Below are 24,839 nucleotides of genomic sequence, written 5' to 3'. Positions count from 1 at the left end.
TTTTGTTTTCTTTTTTTGCTTTTTGCCCCCCAGATGCTCAGATACTGCCAGTGGAACACATCTGCTTCTTCACCCTCAAATAATCCAGTAAATTGGGGACTGGGAAGGAGTATTTGGTAGGCAGGAAATATTTTCTAGGGACTATGTTGAAGGAATCAGTTTTCTACTTGAGAGAAAGAAAGTTTAAAATTCTTTACCTTCTAATTGGCTTGCCCTTTAAAAACAAATCAATGTTATTGAATGATATAAGAAATGTCACAGTAGTCATAAGTCTCTGAAATACATAGGGCCTGAAGCTAAAGATGTTTGTATCTAATTTTAAACAATTCTCTCAAAAGCTCCTATTTCCATTAATGGAAATGTCATTTGTTTCTCTCCACTTTAGAAAGGATTCCAGAAAATGTCAGAAAATGTTCAACATAGCCAGGGTCTTTGATTCTTATTTCAAGCATTCTCAAGGGTACATAAATGACCTTGGTGTTGCTGGCAGTGACATGAAAGAGTATCTAGGGGTCAGCTTTGAAAGGAGTGTAGATTGTGTGTGTGTGTGTGTGTGTGAGAGAGAGAGAGAGAAATTGAACTGAGGGGAGCTTATCCACTGAGCCACATCCCAGCCCTTTTTCATATTTTATTTAGAGACAGGGTTTCACTGAGTTGCTTTGGGCCTTGCTAAGTTGTCGAGGCTGACTTTGAACTCATGATCCTCCTGCCTCAGCTTCCTGAGCTGTTGGGATTACAGGTGTGCACCACCCCACCTGGGGATATTCAATATTGTAATAATGTTAGTCACTGGAAGTCTTTGAATGATGACAAGTTTCCCCTAGTTGTTACTAATAGACATCAAAGGACTGGCACACCCTTAGCCACAAGTAGCAGCTCAACAACAGCCTCAAAGTCAGACAGAGTCCAGGGGAGCTTCAGCAGCTCAGCAGTTCATCAAGGACCCAGCTGCTTTGTGCCTTTCCTCCCCGTCATCCCCTGCATGTTATCCATTAGACCCTATGTGTGAAACCTCGTGGTCACAAGATAGCTGTCAAAGTGCCAGCCATCAAATTTATTTTCCCAGGAAGTAGAATCGGAAGCAAGTGGTCAAGTGTGGCCTGGTCTCATGTGATGGAATGGAGAACTGGGAGCCCCCAGGCCCAGGCAGCTCCCTCTCTGCAGACTGACTTCCATCTCCTCGTGCCTGCTGTGCGTGCATAACTGTGCTTGTGGCTTCTGCTCCCTGGGACTCCCTGTCCTCACAACTGAGCTCTGCAGACACTGGCTCAGCTGCTGGATGTCCCACTTCTGAATTCTGGAGAAAAGAAGGTGATTGGCCCATGTGAGCATTGGTCCTGGGGCTGATTTTAATTGGGTGGGGGGAGTGGAGTCAAGAGAGACTGATGTGGCAGCTGCGGCCTGCCCTTTCATCAGAGTATCACAGGCAGCTGCCAGATGTCTGAAACCCACAACAACATACCAACTTGGTTCTGTTATTAAAGTCTCTTGTGGATCGTGTCATGCACGGGGTCAGTGTGTGTGGAGTAACTTCCAGGAACCGGATGTGAAACTCAACACCAAGGACGAAAAATGATAGCACATGGTCCTTGTCTTTTTTTTTCTTTTGGTACCATGGATTGAACCCAGAGGCACTTAACTCCTGAGCCACATCCCCTCAGCCCTTTTTATATTTTACTCAGAGACAGGATCTTACTAAGTTGCTTAGAGCCTCGCTAAGTTGCTGAGGCTGGCTTTGAACTTGTGATCCTCCTGCCTCAGCCTCCTGAGCCACTAGGATTACAGGCGTGCACCACTGAGCCCAGCCATGGTCCTTATTTTAATGAGACACGGTGAGGTAGGAGAACAGGCCCAAACACCATTGTAGAAATGTGACATGGGCCCTACTGGATGGAGGAGGCACCGAGGCTGCAAACCCAGAAGCTCTAAAACATCATGAAACATCTCTGACCCCGCAAAGTGGCTTCCTTGGGGTCACTTACTACCTTCTACCCTTGAGCACCTTAAACATCACATAAAACCATCCTTGATTAGTCAAGGATATTACAGGATGAGCTCCTTCACACGCCCCACCCGCCCATGCCAGAGTACAGAGCACTTCCTTTTCTCTTATCTTTTTTGAACCCAAGGGTGCTCTACCTATGAGCTACATCCCAGTCCCCTCTTATTTTTTATTCTTGGCTTTGCTAAGTTGCTGAGGCTGGCCTTGATCTTGTGATCCTCCTGCCTCAGCCTCCCGAGTGGCTGGGATTACAGGTATGCGCGACTGTGCCGGCTGAACAGCGTGCTTTCCAGATCTATCAGAAAAAGCATAATTCCACTCCCAATAGCATCAAAGAGGATAGCAAATGTAATTTAGGATTGGAAGACATGCCAACTACAAAACACTGCTGAAAGAAACATCGAAAAAATGGATAGATGTTCTCTGTTCACGCATGAGAAGACTGAAAAGTTTTAAGATATCAATCAACATTCATTGAATTTTCTATAGCTTCAACACAATCAAAATCTTAGCTGGTGTTTTTACAGAAATTGGCAAGCTGATTATACAACTCACATAACTATGCAAAAGACCCATAATAACCACAAAGAAAAGGAAATGAGAGGGAAGGAAAGGGAAGGAGAAGAAAAGGAAAAAAAAAAACTTGAAAAAGAACAAAGCTAGAGGACTCGTACTCCCCAATTTTAAAATGCACTACAAAGCTACAGTAAGCAAGGCAGTGTGGTACACAGGGAAGTCGGATAGAACTCAGAGTCCCCAGAGAAACCTATACATTTATGGTCAACTGGTTTTCAACCAAGGTGTTAAGACAATGAAGAAGGAATAATCTTTTAAAAATTCATCAAGCTGCTAACAATCCCTGAAAGATCACCTTAAGGGAAAGAGAGTTGTTTTAGGTAAACTACAGAAATCCACGTTGACACAATCTCTAGGACCTTGTAGGTTACAGAATACCTTCATGCTCCTTCTGATTCTGCATTTTAGGACAGAAACATGAGGAAGCCATTATTTCCAAGAAGTTCTTACCACTTACAAAACAAAACCCAGATCAGAACAGGAGGGTCACCTGGGTCTGAACGTGGACTTTGCTGGCCTCATACGTGGCATGCTGGCCCTCGAGCGCTGTGATGGACCAGGTAGCCTTGAATAGTCGGGGTCACTTTCCCTGAAGAATTTCAACTTGGGGAAAGAAATCGCTTAAGTTCTGAATCTCATTCTAAGTGCCATGGAGTGCCCCTTTCTGGGGAGCCTTGCTGGAGTCCCCTAGTCTTGTCCCAAATGTGGTTCTGAGGAGGGGAGATTTACTTCCTTTTCAGTGTGTTTGCTGAGAGAGTTGGGCAAGAGGCCCAGCCAACCAATGCCTCCGTAACTGTGGGGTTTGGGTTTTGTTTTGTGGTGCTGGGGATTGAACCCAGAGACTCATGCAGGCTAGGCAGGTGCCCTACACTGATCTATGTCCCCGTAACTGTCCATGTTCTCCTCAACTTGGAATTCACTGTTGTGTGCTGGTTGAAAGTGAGATACCAGAGCCATAGTTTGGAGCCAACTCTTGACCTTGGGCTGCCTTTCTGTGCCTTGGTCTCTAACCTATGAAGTGGGGATAAGAGCTACCCACCAAGCATTTGTGAGGATTGAAGAATAATGGGCACAGGAGCTGAGCACAGAGACTGCTACCCAGTCAGGAGGCAGCAGGTTTCAGCTATTGAAATAAAAATCACTGTCGTTAGGATAGAGCTCCTAGATCTTGGCAGTCTCACCTAATTCGGCTTAGGATTGTCCAGCATCATGGCAGGTGCCTCATGCAGAACCCCGTGAAATGACATGGGAAGGGACAGGTGCTGATGCATGGGCAGAGCCTGGGGTAGCATCCTATGGACCAGCGGAGACCTCCCCTCAACACACAGGGTACCACTGATCCAAGATGCCCAAAGCTTCCTAGGCTCTGGGCTTTCCCACAGACCCAGACACGTGAAAATTCAACCTCTGAGGTGGACGCAGGTAATTAGGGAAGAAGATGCTGAGGGTCTCTGTGATGGTTGATTTTAGGAATCAACAGGACTGGATTAAGAAATACCTAGAGCACAGGGTGTTTCCAGAGGAGACCAAGGTGGGAGGTGTTGGACTCAGTGGGGAAGGTCAGCCCTCAGCGTGACAGGCACCATACAGTACAGTGGCGCCTGATAGAACAAGAGGCAGAGGAAATGTTTCTCTCTCTCTCCCTCTCCCCCCCCCCTTGGTCTCTCCCTCTCTCTGGTCTCTGTCTCTCTCGGGGCTGGGAAGCTCTTCTGCTCTGGGACATCAGAACCCCAGGCTTTCAGGCATTTGAACTCTAGACTGACACCAGTAGGCCCCAGTATCTCAGACCTTTGGCCACCGTTTTCCCTGGTGCCGAAGATCTCAGATTTGGACTGAGATGTGCTATGAGTATCTAAGAGTTCTAGTGTGCAGGTCATGGGACGGCTCAGCCTCCAGAATCACAGGAGCCAACTCCCTTAACAAATCCCCTCTCATTTGTCTCCCAACCCATCCATCTGTCCATCATCCATCCATCCATCCATCCATCCATCCGTCTGTCCGTCCATATATCTAATCCATTCATATCCATCATCCATCCACCATCTACACCCATCATCCATCCATTCATCTATTCATCTATCCATCCATCCATATCCATCATCTACCATCCATCATCCATCCATCCATCCATCCCTCCATCCATCCATCATAAATCCATATCCATCATCCATCCATTCATCTGTCTGTCCATCCATGCTTTGGGTTCTGTCCCTCTGGGGAACCCTGACTAATTTAGTCTCCTAGGTTCATTTAAGGCTTTAAAAAACATCCAGCAGCCTTTTTTTCATCTCAAGGGTGCTAGACCCCAGATAAACCAGAGGCTAAATCTGCACACAAACAAGGAAGGTGCTTGGTGAATGAGTCTATAAAGTGGTTCCTTGTGGGATATCCTCCCCGTGGCCCCCTTAGAGGTTACCTGTGCCCATGGGGCTACTCTGTGGACAGCTGATGCCAGTGGAGTCCTGCGCTACCAGTTCCCTGCTTCACCTCCTCTGGCTCCTCCACACCCCAGTCCTACCTAAACCTCCTCCAACAACATCTGCTACATCATTTCTTCAAGTGGGTTCTCGTGAGTGTTCTGGATTTCATAGCCAGACGGGTTCAGGAGGTACTGGGTTAAACAAAGTCAGGTAAATGTTTTTGCAGCAGGACTTTTCCAGAAACTTTAATATGTTAATGATAATAATCAAGTGAATTCATCTCAGCTAGCCTCTATTTTCTGGGGTTCCAGGAAGCTGGTCTCTTTAGTTTTCCGAGCTGCCCTTTCTTCTGGGGACTTGTGGAGTAATAGCCTCAAATGTCCTTCACAGCATCAGACCCAGAGGCAGCAGAGAGGCCTCAGTGATCAGAGGGGGGTGCCTGTCCAGGCTGGACTCCCCTCCAGGACTGGACCTTGTGTTTTCCTGTCACCTCGGCCTTCTTTGCTGCAAGAATCCAGGGTGGGACGAGCAGGTTGTAAGCAAGAGCTAAAGCAGGAGCCATGATTAGTTGGCCAAGGGGAATAGGGGGTCCCTGTGGGCAAGGTGGTCCTCAGAGGTGGGAGGGTGGCCCCCTGGACAACTTCCTTTCCTCCAGGATCTTGCCAAAGAGCTTGGCTGCCTCCAGGGCACAGCCCCAGTGAATGGTGATCCCTTGGCCTCCGTGGCCATAGTTGTGGATGACCTGGGAGAGGCGAGAGGCAAGGTCACTAAGTGTGGCGGGGGTGGTTGTGTGCCACAGTTAAGGACACTCAAGTGCCCTGGCAGACCCGAGAGCTTTCTCAGGAGGCCTTGGCAAAGCCCATGTAGGAGCTTCTCCCGGGGCTTTGGTGGGATGCTGGGCTCCTGGGAAAGCAGAAGGGGGATCGTTGCAGAGCTGCAGGTCAACCCCGACTTGTCTTCTGCTTAGAGGGTGGGCCTGCTGTGTACAGGAAAAGCAGAATCCCATCCAGAGGTGCGAGATCTCCACATCCAAGTGTCGGAAGCCCCCTGAGTCACCATCTGCTCCCATCCTGCTCAGGATGGATGGACCCTCCCCGTCGACAGACAAGCTCTTCAACCCACCATGAGAAAAAGCAGGGGTACAGGGTGATGTGCTGATCCCCTCTGGGGACCCAGGAAGGCCTCTGGGCCTTTTTCAGAATGAAAATCATCATCAGGAAATGAAACTCCATATCTGACTCCCCCCTCCACACACAGGACACACACGTCTCTGTGTATTTACAACCTCTCCGCAGACACACAAGCCTTTACACACACAAACCCCTACCCACTTCACCCCTCCATGCACACACGGAACCCTCTGTACCTGCAGACGCACACACACGTGACCCTTGACACGCACACCACCCTGCAGACACAGGCACACACCGTATGCCTGGGGTGGGAAGGAAGCATGACTTCATAGGGAGGTGGCTTTGCTGGTGGCAGCCCAGCTGCCACCTGCTCAGGACCGTCCCTTCAGCTTGGGACAACCCCATAGTTTCATTAAACCTTCCCTGTGACAGTGAGACCCCAGAGAGCGGACAGGGCAATGACAAAATGGATATCGGGAGATGTCCCTGGAGTCAAGTTCAAGTCACACGCAGCCCGGCTCCTCACCAGCCGTCGGACGGGGGCAGGAGGCTGCACCTCCCAGAGCTCCAATTTCCTCATCTCAAGCATGGGGCAAACTGTCCCGATCCCAGAGAACTGCAGGGGAACGACCTCGGGTCGATCATGTCACCGGCTGGCCTCTGGGGACTGACACCTGTTTTGCTCAGCCACAGACTCCAGCAAGCCGAGGCACTGCCATCAAGGAAGCCCGTACAAGCCTTCAACCATTCTGAGCCTCAGTGTCCCCATTATAGACAGAGGGATGTCCCCGCCATGCCCCTGACCTCAGGCTGTGGGGGACTTTTCCCTGGAAACAACGGAGTTGTCTTAGGAGCCCGAGGGCTGCTGTCCCTACCAGGAGCGCACACTATACCTCTGTGTCTGCAGGTCCCCCAGGGAGCCGGTCCCTCTCTAGCCGGATCTGGGGGCGCGCAGGCCGGAAGCCAGCACCCACACCGACGAGTCTCGCATTCTGGAAGGAAAAGTGCCAGCTGCTCACCTCTGCTGGTTTCCTGTCCTGCTGCCATTGTTAGGCCACCTAACGAACCACCACTGCCATCGCTGCGACCACCGGTGCCAACTCTCTCACTCCATCTCCATTCAATGCCACCGACACCACCAAGCACTGCCCTGATATTACCCACAGTCCCCACTTCGTCACCATCGTCATCACCGTTCTTTGCATTTTTGTACTTATCAACACCCACCGCCACCTCCATCCCTATCTTCGTCACTGTCACAGCCCTTGTCACCACTAGTAGGCAACGGGACAACTGAGCTTGCTGTAACAGGCCCGTCTGCTCCTTGTGCAGACAGACGAGGTCACTTGGGCAGTGTCCCCTCAAGAGGAGACAATTCTCAGCCTCGGGCATTTGGACTTCATTAGCCTGAAGCCAGGACTTCCCTAGACATCGTCAAATCCCGGTGCGTCCCACAGTCCCTTGCTGGAACTCATCTGTCCACTTGTCCTGCCCCTTGTTCCAGGGGCGCTGTCTTCCCATCTTCCTCTTATTGTTATTCTCATTATTTATTCATTTATTTTGGGGGGGTACGGGGTATTGAGCCCAGGGTGCTTTACCACTGAGCCACGTCCCCAGCCCTTTTTTCTTTTTTCTTTTGAGACAGGGCCTCACTGAGTTGCTCAGGGCCTCGCTAAATTGCGGAGGCTGGCTTTGAACTGGCGATCCTCCTGCCTCAGCCTCCCGAGTCGCTGGGATTCCAGGTGTGCGCCACCCGCCTGGCTCTCTTCCCGTCTCCGAGTGTCCTAATAACCAGGAGCCTGGTCTAGGGCACCGAGGCCCGTCCCCACCTGACCTTCAGCGTGGGCTCCAGTCTGCAGCAGCCTTCCCAAATGGTGTCGTGGTCCTGGGTATCGATCAGCTCCGTCCAGTTCCCCAGCTGGAAGATGCCGCCCAGAGTGACCGTCTGGCTCCTGGATTAAAATGCGCGGGGTGGGGGGGAGACAGAGCCTTCGAGGTGCGTGTGGACCATCGTGAGCTGCCTCCTCCTGCCCTCGTTACTAAGTCACTACCACCACCATTGTCACCACCATCGTCACCACCCAAATCACCACGGCCATCACCATCAACCCCATTCAGTGCTCTGCCCACCCCTTTACCGACACCATGAGCACTGCCTTGCAATTGTCATTTCTGTCACTTGTCAACATCATGGCTGGTTGTCACCTCCATCAGCACCCACTCATCCCCGCACACGATCACCACCACTCACAGGACTGATGTCCTCGTCAATACCACGCCACCCCCCATCACCCCACGATCGTCACTGCTCCACCATCTGGACGCCAAGCAACACAACACTCCATCAGCACTGTCTCTCCCACCAGGACAACGCTGTCACGCCATGCCACTACCAAAAAGTGTCATTCCATCACGCGGCCACTGTCTTCACTAACATCGGCCACCGTCTTCACTAACATCGTCCCCTCCACCCTGGATGCTGTTGTTGCAATCAACTCCAGTCACCCTCCTCCCGTTTGCAGTATTGCCCACTTACACCCTTCCTAATTCCACTGTCATCGTATCCAGCACCTCGGTCCCTGCCTCGCCACTAGGGTCATCCAAAGAACCCTGGAAAGAGCCAGACGGAGTGAGGCCAAGCCCTGCCTTCCAGGGGTTTGATTGCCAGGTCTCTCTCACAGAGCACTGCCCCACTCAGCAAGGGGCCAGGGCAGGCAGGGGGACATAGAGAGGGCACAAGGTGCCTCCTCCACCCTAGAGCAGGCCGATCATTACCCTGGGATGATGTACGGGGTCTTGTAGATGCCTCTCTCTGGGTCATGGGTGATAATGAAGTGCTTCATCCACGGGGCTTCCACCTGGTGATTCGGAACAGAGACATCTTGTCAGGGGAGCAGGATCAAAGGGCTTCCTTGAATGGCTTCTGGCTACAACCAGAAGTTCCAACTAGAGTAGCTGGGCTGATCCCGCCCACTCCACAAACCTCCTGGCCCCAGGCTGCACCTAACTGCTTGTCCCTTGCAGCAGACCCACCCTGATTGACAGCTGCCCCTGCTCCCTAAAGTATGCTCACCTGTGTGTCGAGGAAGAGCCTTGTCACCTGGGAGAACGTGCACCTGCACACCCATGAATATACACTCTGCACTTACACCCAGGCAGCCCCACACACAGGGATAGGCAGCTTGAGACGATGACCAGTCCCCGGGCTCTTAAACCAGGTGGCCCGAGTTCTAATCCCAGTTCCACCTCTCATTTACCACATGTGAACTCAGGCCTGCACTTGACCCCTCTGTGCCTCAGCTGCTGCTTCTGTAAGATGGCCACGGTGATATGGTAGCACCCATCTCAAAGGGTGGTAGTAAGGACTAAACTAACCAAGCACTGTGCTTAGATCTATGCCTGGCACTTAGTACACATTGCATAACTATTTACTATTTTTTTTAATTTTTAATATTTATTTTTCAGTTTTTGGCAGACATAACATCCTTGTTTGTATGTGGTGCCGAGGATCGAACCCGGGCCGCATGCATGCCAGGTGAGCGCGCTACCACTTGAGCCACATCCCCAGCCCCATTATTTGCTATTTTTATTACAATACAGGCATAAGCAGCTGTTCCTACAAACATATCCACACGTGCTTTGCCATGAAGAAGAAATTGTCCATTGGGCACACCTGTGGTGCATGCCTATAATCCCAGAAATTTAGGAGGCTGAGGCACGAGGATCACAAGTTGGAGGCCAGCCTCAGCAAATTAGTGAGACCCTGAGAGACTTATCAAAATTTTCTCTCTCAAAATAAAAAGGGCTTGTGTATAGCTCAGTGGTAGAGCACCCCTGAGTTCAATCTTTGGGGAGGAGGGGGAGGGGGGGAGGAGGAGGAGGAGGAGGAGGAGAAAAGAAAGAGAAATCCCAAAAGAGCATTCAGGGTGGACAAGGCAGGATGGCCCTTCTCCTTTACCATGTCAGTTCCCCAAAGTCTGGGTCACTCTGACGCATGTTCCCCACTCTTCCACTAGCTGTGGAGGTGAAATAAGCATGCACAACAATCATCCTGTCAGCGGAAGCTGGGCGTCTCACTCTCACACTCACCCGAATGACCTGTCCCCGGCCTGGCTGCAGCAGGGGGTCTGGCTGCAGCGCCCCAGCCCACACCCCGGTGCAGTTGATGATCACATCCACGCCTCCTCTTGCCACCTGGCAGCAACCAACAGGGTGGGGGGATGATGAGGACCCTGGCATCCCTGTCTCTGCCTTCCTCCCTCCTCCTACCCCACAGCTGGGGAACAGTGGCTAGGAGTCCCCATGGGTGGATCAGAGGGAAGTGCCCCAGCATCTCCTTTCTGCCATTTACCCACAGTGTGACCTCAGAAATGTCCCTTTATCACAGCCGCCCCCATTACAGAATGGGGCCTGCGTCACCAGATGACAGGCAGCCGAGATCCCCGGCAGCTCTGTGTATAAAGGAGCTGGGCCCCGGGGGCTGTGGAGTGGGGAGACCTCTGGGAACCCTGAAGGAAGTCAGAAAGAAGCTGATGTCCCCCTTCTCCTTCTGACTCCTTTCCATCTGGTCTTCTATGGCGCCAAGGTGTTTGCAGAAAGATGCTAGAAACCCCAGCTCTGTGGGTGTCTGGGCCACTCGTCCACTCAAGGACACACAGTGCAATGACCGCCCCAGCACCCCAGCTCAGCCCTGACCGTGGATCGCAAGGGTCCATCAGGGCCCTGCCCAGAGCAGGTAGGTCCTCACTATAGAATGCAAGTACTGAGTACTAGTGCTCAGTACTGATAGCCACATGTGCTAAGCACCTTTCACGTGCCAGGCGTTGAGTGCTAGGGCTGAGTGGAGTCGCCCAGCACTCTTGGTGCTCAGTCATTGCCTGGTGATGGCGGCTGCTTCCACCGTCATCCACGGTGGTGCTGTTCCTTTGATCCGGGTCCCAGCTGAGGGCCTGGACTATTCAGAAACATCAACCTCAGTGTCGTAGGAAGCACCCAAGCGCCTGGACTTGGAAGGGGAGGGCAGCTGATCCCACTCTAGCCCTGAAGCTCACTGAGGCTCAACCTCATGGCCGCCAGGATTCCACTGTTCTTTATTCCTGCCACTAATGTCTGGGCAGATTCCTCCTGGAATCTCAGAATGCCTGAGTCCTCCTGGGGTTCAGAGAAGGACTAGCGTCGGGGACAGGCCTCAGGAGACTCTGGGAGTCTGGCAAGGAGCCCCCAGCCCAGCCGCAGGAAGCAGAGGCCCCTTCCCTCCCACACCCAGCCGTTCCCCCCATGGCTCACCTCCTCCAAAGACGCCACCTTCCGCAGGAAGAACTGCACGCCCCTCTCAGTCAGCCTGGGACGACCACACGGGTCAGAAACACCTAGAATTCAGTTCTCTGCCCGGCCTCCCAGAGGGTGGGGTGGGAACATTTCTGAGGACACGAGTCCCACCGGATGCTCTTTGAGAATAGGGCAGGGTGGGCCAATTAGATCACCAGCACCTTGCTGGACGAGGGGGCCAGGAATTGTCCCCTGGGAAACAAGGTCTTGGACATGACCCAAGTCCCTGGCTGGGTGGATGGCGGAGGGAGAAGGGAGTCTTCCTGAAGGTTCTGTAGTGAGTCAGGCAGTGAGGGGCTGGGCTCAGGCTCCTCCCTCCCTTGCTCTCTGCCAGCCCCCATGGCTTGGTAACATCAGGGGGATGAGATTTGGGGTGGACGAGGGGCAGAGTCGGGCCAATGCCAAATGCCCCTTTGACAAAAGCAGGACACAAGGAGGGAGGAGGCTGGGGACACTCACCCCTCCCTTGAAATGTCCCAGAGGAGGTCTGGGATGTGGCTCAGTGGCAGAGCGGTGGCCTAGCATGTGTGAGGCCCTGGGTTCAAGGCCCAGCAATATACAACACAACAAAAATGTCCCTGAGGAAAAATATCTGTCACTACCAGTAGTATAGTAAAGATATCCAAAGAATAGGACGTAAACCATCTTTAAGCTGAAGGATAACCTTGGGATGATTTCATCTGCATATTTCCTTCAAGATAGGAAAAATTGGGGCTGGGATTATGGCTCAGTGGTACAGACTTGCCTCACACAAGTGAGGTCTCGGGTTCAATTCTCAGCACCACAAAAAAAAATAAAATAAAATAAAAATAAAGACATAGAGCTACATTGTAGCAACAGATCACTTAAAAAAAAAAGGAAAAATTGGAAGCATTTTCTTCTGGAAGAGGCTGGACGGGGATCATAAGTGTCCCCAGGTTAGGAGAAGTGACCATGTCAATAGTCCCCAAGCCTGGCTGGTAACTAGAATCATCTTTCCTGTTTTGGTACTTGGGATTAGACCCAGGGATGCTCTACCACTGAGATACATCCTTAACCCTTTTTAATTTTTATTTTGGGATAGGGCCTCACTAAGTTGTTGCAATCTTCTTGCCTCAGCCTCTGGATCGCTGAGATTACAGGTATGCCCCACCACCCCCGGCCCAGGGAAATTTGTGAAATAAATTCTGAACCCCACTCCAGGGTTTCTGATTCAATGAGTGTAAAGTAGGATCCTGAAATGTATATTTTTAGGAATCACCCCCAATTATTTGGTACAAGTCACCATTCATTCCAGAATTAAAAAAAAAAACAACTCAGTAAAATAGTAAACTATAGGGAATACATGAAATCTTTCTTAATATGAATGTATGTGAATATAAATGTGGATGTATTCCTCAAGCGAGTGTTTGCAAGTTTGGAACACCATGAGATTGCTATTAACGTCAGGAAAGAAACAGGGATATCCATTATTCCATTATTACCCATATTAGTTAACATTCTAGAGACACCGACCAAAGCTGTGAGAGGGGAGACAGGGAGAGAGAGAGAGAAGGCGTCTAGGTTGTAAATATAGTCATGCATGGTGGCACACACATGTCAACCCTGCCTTGAGAGGCTAAGGCAGGAGGATCACAAGTTCAAGGCTAGCCTCAGCAATTTAGTGAAACCCTCATGGAGACCCTGTCTTGAAATTTTAAAAAGGAAGAAAGAAGGAACTGAAAATGTAGCTCAGTGGTAAGGTGTCTCTGGGCTCAAATTCACTGTATTAAAAAAAAGAAGAAGAAGAAAAATGGTGTCAATATACCTGGGAAACGTAGGAGAATGCACTAGAACTTTCCATGAAGTTGTTAATAAATACATGCTATAAGAAGCGGCCTGGGTGTTTCCAGTGCCCAGCCAGGTGCAGAGCCACGGTCTCAAGGACAGTGGTGATCAGAACCAAGGACAGCGCCCACACCTGGCCTAAGGGTTTTCTTCAGCTGGGGAATTGGTCTCTACCTGCAGGAACCCCATGACACTGCTGTCCCCCAGCAGGGTCCCTGGCAGGCGCCCGCCGGCCTGAGGTCTGAACTTACCTTTCCGTCAGCCACTTGAGGTAGGTCTTGCCATCCAGGATCAGGCTGGTGTTGAACCAGCCATAGCTGGAGTCCCCGCCACCGGCCAAAGGAAACAGCAAGTCAGAACCCCAGTTAGACTGGAAGGCTGACCAGTGGAGGTGGGGTCAGTATTGTTCCGTGGGTCCCCAAGAATCACGGGGTGACATTCATGGGGCTGGGGGAGGGAGCGATTTTGAGCTCAATGAAAAGAGCTATTTTCTGTCAGAAAAAGCCATCCCTGACGTTGGAATATAAAAATGGAGATGGGATGTGCCATTGGTAGAGGGGATTCAGGCACAAGGTGGGGTGAGGAGAGGATCCGGAGGCAGTGGGATTCGAGGCCTCTGTGAAGGAGTTGGACGGAGCATCAGGAGACCAGGGCACCACAGGGACCAGGGGAGGACGGGCCACAGAAAGCCGGGCGCCTCTCTCTGCTGCCCACGGGATGGTTCTGTGTGAATTCCGCAGTGCCTTGGCCCCTCTGCCCTTGAGGGTACCCTTACCCATAATCAGGGAACATGTCCAGCTCTCTGGGGGTCAGCTTCCGAAATCCCAGAACTAAGTCTTTCCAGACAGGGTCCTTAAGAGCAGGAGAGAAGAGGGACAAGGATTGGTGACAGTCGGTAAGAAAGAAATAACAAAGACTTAGACGGCCCTGTGTGCGAGGCTCGGTCCCACGAGTTTCCCGCGTAGAGATCCGGTTCATCTTTACAACCAGCCACGAAGGTGGGGTTACGGTCCAGATGTGGAGTCCTCTCAAAGCTCAGGTGTGAGACGACGTCAAAGGTTTGGAGGAGAAATGATGGGGTCCCAGCCTTGACCTAACCGTGAGTCATCCCTGATGGAGTTACTCAGTGGTGGCGCGTGGCAGGTGGGGCGTGGCTGGGGGCAGTGATTCACTGGGGGCGTGGCTATGGGGAATATATATTGTATCTGGAGAGTGGAATCCATCTCTCTCTGCTTCCTGATCGTCACCTGCGTTGCTCCCTCGGCCATGATGTCCTGCCACACCTCGAGCCCAGAGGAATGCAGCCTGCTGTCTACCGAGACCTCTGAACCGGTAAGTCCCCCCAAGTCAACTTTCCTGCTCTGCCATTACTCTGGTTGGGTCCTTTAGTCACAGCCATCGAAAAGCTGGATGCTCTTCTTATCCCACAGAGGGACGGATGGAGGCTCAGAGCTCCTCCAGGCTCACACAGGTAGTAAGTGGTGAAGCTGAGACCTCAGCCCACACAATTTGACTCTGGAGTTCAGGTTCTTACTTTTGGGGGGGGCGGGTACCAGGGATGGAACTCAGGGGCACTTGACCACTTGACCACGGAGCCACATCCCCAGCCCTATTTTTTTGTATTTTTGTATTTGTATTTTGTATTTGATTTAGAGACAGAGTCTCGCTGAGTTGCTCAGGGCCTCACTAAGTTGCTGTGGCCGGCTTTGAATGCGCAATCCTTCTGCCTCAGCCTCCTGGGCCTCTGGGATGACAGGTGTGTGCCACCGCACCCAGAAATTGTTCTGTTTGTTGTTGTTGTTGATATTGTTTTGTTTTTGGTGTGTGCGGTGCTGGGGACTGAACCCAGGGCTTTGTGCATTTGAGGCAAGCGCTCTACCTACCAAGCCGTTATCCAGAGCCCACAGTCAGGTTCTTAACCACTCTACAAAGGGTAAGGGTGAGGCTGGAGGTGAGTGATAGAGGAGAGGTCATAAATGGGGCAGAAACAGGGGCACCAGAGACAGTCACAGAGGGTGAGAGTAGAAGGCAGAGGGCACATGGGACCAGGCCTCCTGGGTGGAAACCCCAGATTTGCCACCTTATCTCTCGAATGACTGGAGACTCCGTTTTCTGGTTTGGGACAATCGTTTCTCTTGGCCCCATGACAGGAAAGAGATAGCGCAAGGCCAATAATCCTAGCACCAGAGATAAGGAGGGAATGATCCTAGCACAGAGTTGGAGAATGAGTAATGAGGGAGCTAAGCACCCAGGGCTGGGCCTGCCCCACCCCACCCTCTCCAAACAGCCCGAGCCCATCCTGAACGGCCTTGCTGTCCCTCTGTGGGCATCCCGAGGTCACAGACCACCTGGATTCAAACCCCAGCACTCTCTCTCTCAAAAGCTCTGTGGCTCCGGGTGAACCACTCCATTTCTCTGAGCCTCAGTTCTCTTCTCTGCAGATGACTCCCTGTTATTATAAAAATTAAAGGAGCCACTGGTTGTCAAAGAGTTAGGACAGGGCCTGGCACCGATTTTGCTATCACATCGTAAAGACCCCAGACTTCAGGGGACACACGACATCATGACTTTGGAATATGTAAATTTTGCCCATACCAATCAAAGGCTAGATCCACCCGTTCATCAGAGATTTGGGTATCTGCCAATTTAATAACAAAATTTGGAACAAAAGTTTTACATGTACATATACATTATATATACACACACATGTACACATACATATGTATTTCCTCCCTCCCTTCTTCCTTTCTTACATTCTTTCTGTGCCAGGCTGGCCCCAAACTCCCGGACTCAACCATCCTCCTGCCTCAGCCTCCTGAGTAGCTGGAATGATAGGCATGTGCCCTTGAAGCCTGTTAGATTCTGTTTGTGCTTTTTAAAAAGCATTTTTAGACAGGCACAGTGGCACATGCCTGGGGTTCGTGCTACCTGGGAGGCTGAGACAGGAAAATCACTTGAGCCCAGGAATTTGAGGCCAGCCTGGGCAGCAGAGCCAGACCTCTCCCAAAATTTTTTTGATTATGAATTAAAATAAAGTGGACCCAGCTTGAACCCAAGACTCTGCTGCCTTGACTCGGCCTCCTGGAATCTGTAGTTAGGACTCCTCACTCACCGGAACAGCTTCACGGAAGAGGTTGTAGCCCGAGATTAAGGCCAGGCCCATTTTGTCAGCACTGGGAGAATGGATTTGACTCAGTAGGTAGTCAAAGGTCTGCTGGTTCCAGTCCCTGCAAGGGTCACCCAGAGGAGTGTCACCTGATGTCCTGAGCTGGGCAATAATTCTCAGAGGTCAGCTGGGGGTATGATGAGGTGGTGGAGAGGCATCCAAAATCCAGACACCTACTAGGTGCAAGCCTGCGCTGCTCCAAATGCCTTCACTTCTTCCGATATTTCCCCAACTAATGGGATGGAGTCTCTCTCTCTTTTTTTAGTACCAGGGATTAAACCCAGGGGCGCTTAACCACTGAGCCACATCCCCAGCCCTTTCTGTTTTATTTTAAGACAAGGTCTCACTAAGTTGCTCAGGGACTTGCCAAGTTAGAGTCTGGCTTTGAACTTGCAATCCTCCTGCCTCAGCCTCCAGAGCTGCTGGGAAGACAGGCTGAGCCTCCGCTCCATTAAGGGACAGAGAACAGGCAGGAAGGGGATGGGCATCTCTGCCTGGGGCTCACAGAGCTGATGATTTCCGATGAAGGAGGCTCTGACCTGGTTTGGGGGGGACGATGATACAGACTGGCCACGAGACCCCACCCATTGTGAACCCTACATCAGCTTGCTATCCCCACGTGCCTTCTCTCCGCACCCTGTGCACACAGCCCAACTACACTTCTACTCTACCCAAAGGACTTAAAAACAGCACACTACAGAGACACAGCCACATCCATGTTTATAGCAGCACAATTCACAATAGCTAGACTGTGGAGCCAACCTAAATGCCCTTCAGTGGATGAATGGACAAAGAAACTGTGGCATTTATATACCATGGAATATTACTCAGCCTTAAAGAAGAATGAAATTATGGCATTTTCAGGTAAATGGATGAAGCTGGAGACTATCATGCTAAGTGGAGTTAGCCAATCCCCAAAAAACCCAAATGCCGAACATCTTCTCTGATATAAGGAGGCTGATTCATAGTGGGGTAGGGAGGCGGAGCATGGAAGGAATAGACGAACTCTAGATAGGGCAGAGGGGTGGGAGGGGGCATGGGGGTAAAAAAGATGGTGGAATGAGATGGACATCATTACCCTAAGTACATGTATGAGGACACAAATGGTGTGAATATACTTTGTATATAAGCAGAGATATGAAAAATTGTCCTCTATATGTACAATATGAAATGTAATGCATTCTGCTGTCATATAGAACAAGTTAGAATAAAAAGTAAATTCTAAAAATCCACTACAGCTTCTAGATTCACTTGCGTGTACTGGGGCCATGTGACTGTGTATTGGCTGGAGATTCTGCACAACACTGGCCCATGAGAATGGTAACATTGGAGGTCACCTTGGCAGTGACCTTAGAAGCCCTTAGAAGGGCCATGTCAGTGGATGACAAAGCCATGAGAGGGAGGGAGCTCTTGAATTGCTGCCCACTGACCAGGAACACTGGTTTTGGAATCTACAAGAGAATATTTTATTGGTTTGTTTGAAACATTATTTACTGCAGAGGGAGGGGTCGTCCACTTGTTGAAGCAGGTGTTAGTTTTTTGTTTTCTGGTGCTGGGGATTGAGCCCAGGGCCTTGTGCATGTGAGGCAAACACTCTACCAACTGAGCCACTTCCCCAGCCCATAGATGGTACTTTCTAAACAGATGTAATGACCTTTGTAACTCCTCCTTCTCCTTCTTCTGTGTTAGAGATTGAACCCAGAGCACTGTACTATTGAACCACATCTCTTTTTTATTTTGAGACAGGTTCTTGCTAAGTTGCTTAAGGCCTCACTAAGTTACCAAGGCTGGCCTCGATACCTGTGATCCTCCTGCCTCAGCCTACCGAGTTACTGGGATTACCACCATGTGCCACAGTGCCCAGTTATGACCTTTGCATTGATCCACCTGCTCAGAAATTTTCTGGATTCGTCAATGCATATGGTACGAATGGAGACAAACCTCCTAGCACACAGTATGTGGTTTAGAGTAGAGGGAATATCCTTGAGTATTTCCTTTCCTTTTCTTTTCCTTTTTTTTTTTTTTTAACCTGAGATTGAACCCAGGAGCACTTAACCACTGAGCCACATCCCCAGCTCTTTTTAGTTTTAATTTTGAGACAGGGCCTCACTAAGTTGCTGAGGCTGGCCTGCAACTTGTGATCCTCCTATCTCAGCCTCCCAAGATGCTGGGATAACAGGCAAGCACTACAGCACCTGGCTCTTTCTTTCCTTTTTTGAGCAAAAGACAGAGGGTCTCATTATGTTTCCCAGGCTGGTCTCAAACCCCTTGATTCAACTATCCTCTGTCTTTTGCCTCAGAATACGTGGTTTGCCCAGTTCATAGGTATTTTCTTTATGTCATGCCGGATCAGAGCTTCCAAAGGTACTTACTCTCGGTGATGGGCACCCTGACAGGGAGTGTCCTCTCTGCAGACTCACCCCCGTGGCCCCCCAGACTACCCTCTGGGATCCTCACTCACATTTCCCGGGGGTCGTCGGGCGGGGAGACGTAGGGCTGGATGAGCCCGGCAGCCACGTCGGTGGTGGTGTGCGGGGTGAAGCGGTCCGCGTAGACCTTCATGTCCAGCGGCTGCAGGTCCGAGTGGTAGCGCTGGTGGATGCAGAGGGCGGTGGAGAGTCCGATGACCCCGGCGCCGACCACCACCACGCGCATCGTGCCGCCTGCGAGAAGGCAGGGTGAGACTCACCATCTCCGCCACTATCACTGCAATCGCAGTCTCCTGAAGGCTCCGAAGGCACCAGGCGCCACCAAGCCCTTTCGTTTGTCTGGTGCTGGGGATTGAACCCAGGGGCACGTCACCACTGAGCCCCAGTCCTTTTGATTTATTTATTATATTATTTTGAGACAGAGTCTTGCTTACTTGCTGAGGCTGGCCTCAAACTCACAATCCTCCTGCCTCAGCCTCCTGAGTCCCTGGAGTTACAGGCATGCGCCACCCGTGTCAGGCCTGCCAAGCCCTAATATCCTCAGTAATCAAGATCCAAAGATGCAGGATGATCAATTTTCACATTTTTCACGTGGAAACACTGAGGCATGGAGGGGAAGGGCCTCTGCCCGAGGTCAAAAAGCCGGAAAGTGGTGGGGCTTTCTCTGGGAAGCCTGCCAGGTGTCCCATCCCTTGGCTGGGAATACAAAGGGCCTGGCAGAGCCCCTGGATGACAGTGTCCTGGGTGGCCTAGAGGTTAGCGCAGTGGGGTCTGGCTTCAAGTCTTCGGCCTCAGCTCTGCCACCTACCTGCCTTTGACCCCAGGCAAGATGCTCCGTGGGCTTCAAGTTTCAGTCATCCGTACCTCAGATGAGACTTTGGTGCCCAGCGCAGAAGTGATTTAGTGACCCTCGTGAAGCACCTGCCACGCACCAGCCCCAGCGCTGAGGGTTTCACGTGCACCGTGTCACCTGAGCTTCCCAACAGTCTCCTGAGATGGCAGCTGTTGCTATTTAGTCCCATTTTACAGATGAGGAAACCGAGGCACAGGAGGAGGAAGTGACTCACCTGGAGTCACACAGCCAAGGAGTGGTGTTGCTGGGATTGGAGTCCCACCCGAGTGAACACTGGCTGTGCGCATGCGCGGCTCTGAGTCCCTCAGTCCAGGGTGGGACTGGCCTGAGACTCAGCCTGACTCCCGGTGCTTGGCCGGCTGGCCCCGCTGAAGTTTAGCTTTTGACCTTGAACTGCTCTGTCAGCTTCTGCTGAGGGAGAACAAGAGGACTGTTTGTGTTCAGGAGGGCCAAAGTCCACTCTCCCTCTCTGTCTTCCCAAGCGGCCTCCTGGGGTCCTTGGCTCTGGCCGCTCAGCCTGTGGCCCTGAATAGCAGGACGTTCCCAATATGGCCTAGTTTTGTAAAAGAGGGGAAATGACTCCAACCCGCAAGAACTGGACTCCTGCGGGCTTTCAGAAGCCAAATTGGAGATAGAATCAACAAACAGAGAGGAGTCATTCTAGACTGTTCTCCCTCCAGCTTGGAATCTGAGCTTGGATACAGGCGCTGGTGGGGTGGGGGGACAGACCTTATCACGGTGGCTGTGTCTCCCCTGCACCCTCTTTTCCTCAGACATGGCTGACCTCATCTGCGAAATAAGGGTGACCCCAATCTCCCGGGTTGTGCTGAGGGTTAAATGGGAACCTCTGCAGAAGTTCTAGGTATGGTGCCTAACACACAGAGGAGGCCCTCACACAGAGCAGGCGCTCTCTGTCCCCTAGCCCTGTGACAACCACAGAGGAAAGAAAACATTGGCCATAGAGGAGGACAGAGGAAGAAAGAGGCATCAGACTTGGCTTCACTTCCAGCCTGCGGTGTCACCTGCGGTGTCGCCTGCTGAGTTACCTTTGCCAAGTTCCTCCCCCTTTCTGGGCCTTCTGACGGTTCCTCCGTAATCGCTGGAGAGCTGACCGCTTTTGTACATTAATAACAAAAAGGCTCAGGAGTAAAGGAACTTTCTTTCAATTTCCAAATTCCCTGTGATAAATCTGAGGTTGGGGGGAGGGGAGGAGGCCGTAACAACTCAGAGCCATGGTCAGACACCTCCAGGTTTGCAGCCCCGCCCTGGCACACACCCGCTATCGGATCTTGGGCAAGTCACCTGACGGGTGAGAGTGAGCAACCTTTTGGGTTTGCCCAGGACTCAGGTGTTCCCAGGATGCACACCTGCGGTGCTAAAGGCAGCAGAGTCCAGGGAGCCCTGGGTGAGCTGGGCTGGGATCCTAGGTCTGCTCTCTCTAGAGCTGCCCTTTCTCCATCTCCCTCTGCCTAGGAAATCAGCAAAGGGCTGAGAAAAAAGGGGCTGTTTATAAAATAGGAACGTGTGGTGGGGGGGAAGGGAGGTGCTAGAGGAGGCTTTGGAGGCTCCTGGGAAATGAAGAGACTTTGGACTGAAGTAAGGAAAAGAGAAGAGCAGGAGAGAGGACCCAGAGCAACACCGGGATCAGGGGCAATACCACGGGCAGCTTCCAGAACCTTCTGGAAGAACAGGCCCAGGGTCAAGAGGGTCAAACACAGCGCAGGGTGGTTTCTCCAGTGCAGAACTTTAAAGATGAGCTCATTGAGCTTGTGCAGCTGGGGAAATGGAGGCCTAGCTACTGTTTTCGGTTCCCTGCATCCTTAAAATATCTATGTATATTTTCTATTTTCTGGTACAGGGGATTGAACCCAGGGGCACTTAACCACTGAGCCCCACCCCCAGCCCTTTTTTATTTAGAGACAGGGTCTCACAAAGTTGCTTAGTGTCTTGCTAAGCTGCTGAGGCTGCCCTTGAACTTCGATCCTCCTGCCTCAGCCTCCAGAGCCTCTGGGATGGCACCTGGCTTGTGCTAAGAATCTGAAGTGCCTTATCTAGTATGGTCCTTGTGACACATTCAGACAAGCGAGCTCACGGCCTGAGACACCCCGTTGGTGACAAGCCAGGCCAGCCTGACTCCTGTCTTTGTACACTGTAACAGGCTGCTGCTGCGGGGCTGGAAAGTCCAGCCATTCAGAAAATCGCAAGTTGGAGCAGACCAGGAGAAACAGCTCATGTTTCAGAGTCCTGCATCTGCAAAACCCTCAAGTGCAACATTATGGGATTTGTAGTGTGTCGGTGAGAATCAAAGACAAAACAGTCCCAAGGTAATTGTCTTTAGGAAGCAATGCACACCATGAGTCCAGTTTGAACCAGATGATAGCAGCCTCAAGCATGGAGGGTGAATATAAATGCCTGAGATTCTCAAGAGACTTGGGACCCAGACTACAGGATCCGACAGACCTAGCCTCAGGTGAAACCCCAGGAAATGAACTTCTGGACTTGGTGCAGAGATCGGATATGAAGTCAACCATTTCTTGCTGTTTTGCTGGTGCTTTTTTAACAGTGTTGAATTTCTCCCCTATTTTATGCCAATTCCTTCAACCAGGAAAGTGAAGCAGCTGGAGTTATTTTGTGTGTGTGTGTGTGTGTGTACATGTGTGCATGTGCACTTGATTATAATGCCTGTGCAAGGACAGACCCATAGGAGAACCAACATAATTTGGATTCTACTTCTTGCCAGACACATGAAGACACAGTGCATACCCAAGCCCCTTAATCCTCTGGACAACTCCAAGAGGTGGGTCGGGCTTGTGGTGCACACCTGTGATCCCAGCAGCTGGGGAGGCTGAGGCGGGAGGATTTCGAGTTCAAAGCCAGCCTCAGCAACTTAGCGAGGCCCTGAGCAACTTAGTGAGACCCAGATTCTAAAAAATATATATATAAAAAGGACTGGGGGCGTGGCTTAGTATTATCTTTATTCTACAGGAGGGACAGAGATTCAGAGAGGGGAAGACATTCACCCAAGGTCACACCGCCTGCGTGAAATGCATTCAGATATGACCCAGGTCTAGCTGGGCTTTCTGCCTGTGTCATAGAAATATTTAGGCAGCTGGCACTTGACACTTTCTGCTTGCCTCTCAGTCTCGGCTTTGTTTGCAGAAGACCTCCCTCCTGTCCTAGAAAGCCCTCTGAGGCAGCTTCTGCCTTTGATGGCTACATGCTCATGAACATGAAAGATTGGTCCTATGAAAATCAGAGTCACAGGTGAGGTATACCAGTGAGCACAAGTCGGCTCTTCCAGGTTGATCACGTGGCTATGTCTTATGAGGTTGATATTTTCAGAGTTTATCTTTAAAACAGAAACGAAGCTATTAAAAAAATAAAATAGGCGGACACGGTGGCGCATGCCTGTCATCCCAGCAGCTCAGAAGCCTGTGGCAGGAAGATCACAAATTCAAATCCAGCCTGAGCAAAGTAACGAGGCCCTGAGTGATTTAGCAAGACTCCTTCTCAAGATAAAATATATTAAAAAAAAAAAAAAAGGGCTGGGGATGTGGCTCAGGGGTTAACTGCCCTAGACTCAGGTTCAATCCCTGGTACCAAAAAAAAACAAAACAAAAAAAAACCCAGCAATGACCACCACAAAATGGAACCAGCCTACCCACTCCCCCCTCCCAAAGATAATAATAATAATAAGGATCGTTAATTGAGTACTTGCTAAGTGCCTGATTCTACCCTGAGCATTTTATAGTCACCTCCTCTAATGTTCAGATCCGCCCTGCTAGATAGAGGTGAGTAAGGCCCCTGTGTTCCGGATGAGGAAACCGAAGCTCGGGAGGGGATTCTCCTTACCTGCAATCCCAGCCCAACTCCAAGGCTCGAGCTTCACCTCTGGGAGATGTTGGCCCAAAGTGCTCTGTCCTTCTTTCCTCCGTCGCCTGCCTCAGGCGCTGCTGTTGAGTCTGGCCTGTTGACACTGGGACATTATATCCCTCCGCCCCCTGCCCAACCCCCAGCTCAAAGGTGCACCTGTCACTCACCCCACGTGCCACAGACTTCTGGAGAAACGAGGCAGCGCCTGGGGATGCAGGTTCTATTTCCTGCAGGATTCTGGGTTGTCTGCCTGCCTGCCAGGGAGGACAGGAGTGCAAGGTCAAAGTCCGGAGCTGTGGATGGGACACCGTGCAAGGGGTGGGCCACAGTACCGCGCTGCTCCGCGGGACTGGACCCAGCCCGGCAGGGAGAACACGCCTCCCTCACTCCCAGTCTCACAGAAGTCCCTGACTTTTCTGGCTGATCCCAAGCCCCTGTGGACAGGCCTGGGGGAGGGCGTGCGTGGGGGGCATTCTTGGAAGACTGATGGGCACAGGGAGCTCTGTCTTCCGGGCCAGCTGGAGACCATCCTCTCTCTTCCTGCTGCCACCCTGGCAGAGGGGAGGAGGGTTGTTCCCTGGGCCACTGTGAGCCTGGCCTGTAGGGTGGGGTGGTAGCTTGGCAGTCCCAGAGGCACAGGACAGGGGCTCTCGGGCAGGCTGGCCAGCGCAGTGCCATTCTGGGACGCCGGAGAGACAACACTAAGGAGGGACTTGAGGGGACGCCTGTCTGGGCTGGGAGCCTGCGTGGTCCTCGGCTTCTGTATCCCAGAGACGCAAGGGGCAGGACTCCAGGCCCTTCCTCAGCCCAGACCAGACCTGGAGCTGGCACTGGGGGAGCCCAGGGCTCCTCGGGCACCTTGCTCTACGCGCAGAGGGCGAGACTGAGGCACAGAGAGAGGCCACCGAGACCTCGGGGAGCTCCCCCGGCCAGCTGGGGTGGTCCAGGCTCCTGACCTCCAGCAGCACCCAAAACAGGGGAAGAGGACACTGAGAAAAGGCACGCGGGATACTCAGCGCCTAGTGTTTGCTCTTTCACAGTAAAAGAAAAAAATGCACGGGGTAAAGCCCACCTTTCACTTCTCATTTGAATGTTTTTTTACAACACCATGTATCGTGTGTGTGTGTGTGTGTGTGTGTGTGTGTGTGTGGTGGTGGTGGTGCCGGGGACTGAACCCAGGGCCTTGTCCATGCGAGGCAAGCACTCTACCAACTGAGCTGTGTCCCCAGCACCTGCACCATGTATCATTGTTC

At 51.5% G+C, this 24,839-nt stretch overlaps 1 protein-coding gene across 7 annotated transcripts; it reads right to left on the bottom strand.

The window, feature by feature from the left end:
- Nucleotides 1-680: 680 nt before the first annotated feature.
- On the bottom strand, nucleotides 681-23,869 carry Dao (D-amino acid oxidase). Of its 7 annotated transcripts, none has more exons than XM_015500261.2 (14): nucleotides 23,754-23,869; nucleotides 23,566-23,680; nucleotides 21,081-21,201; nucleotides 19,928-20,121; nucleotides 18,893-19,094; nucleotides 16,378-16,492; nucleotides 14,041-14,117; nucleotides 13,517-13,582; nucleotides 11,418-11,472; nucleotides 10,221-10,325; nucleotides 8,907-8,989; nucleotides 7,966-8,083; nucleotides 7,025-7,123; nucleotides 681-755 (listed from the first exon to the last, which is right to left on the bottom strand). In XM_015500261.2, exons 4-14 carry the CDS (start codon nucleotides 19,998-20,000, stop codon nucleotides 696-698), a joined length of 1,053 nt encoding a protein of 350 aa, XP_015355747.1. In that variant the 5' UTR covers nucleotides 20,001-20,121; nucleotides 21,081-21,201; nucleotides 23,566-23,680; nucleotides 23,754-23,869; the 3' UTR covers nucleotides 681-695. The 7 variants fall into 7 exon arrangements, with proteins under 7 accessions (XP_015355747.1, XP_015355742.1, XP_048640955.1 ...); XM_015500256.2 differs by lacking the exon at nucleotides 681-755 and adding an exon at nucleotides 1,017-1,297 and having other exon boundaries at nucleotides 23,754-23,867; XM_015500260.2 differs by lacking the exon at nucleotides 681-755 and adding an exon at nucleotides 5,228-5,740 and having other exon boundaries at nucleotides 23,754-23,859.
- Nucleotides 23,870-24,839: the final 970 nt, after the last annotated feature.

The sequence above is a fragment of the Marmota marmota genome, unplaced genomic scaffold (genome assembly GCF_001458135.2).
Source record: "Marmota marmota marmota unplaced genomic scaffold, marMar, whole genome shotgun sequence".
Classification (NCBI taxonomy): domain Eukaryota; kingdom Metazoa; phylum Chordata; class Mammalia; order Rodentia; family Sciuridae; genus Marmota; species Marmota marmota.
Note: the sequence above shows the minus strand (reverse complement) of the source record. Positions and strands in the feature narration are given on the sequence as shown.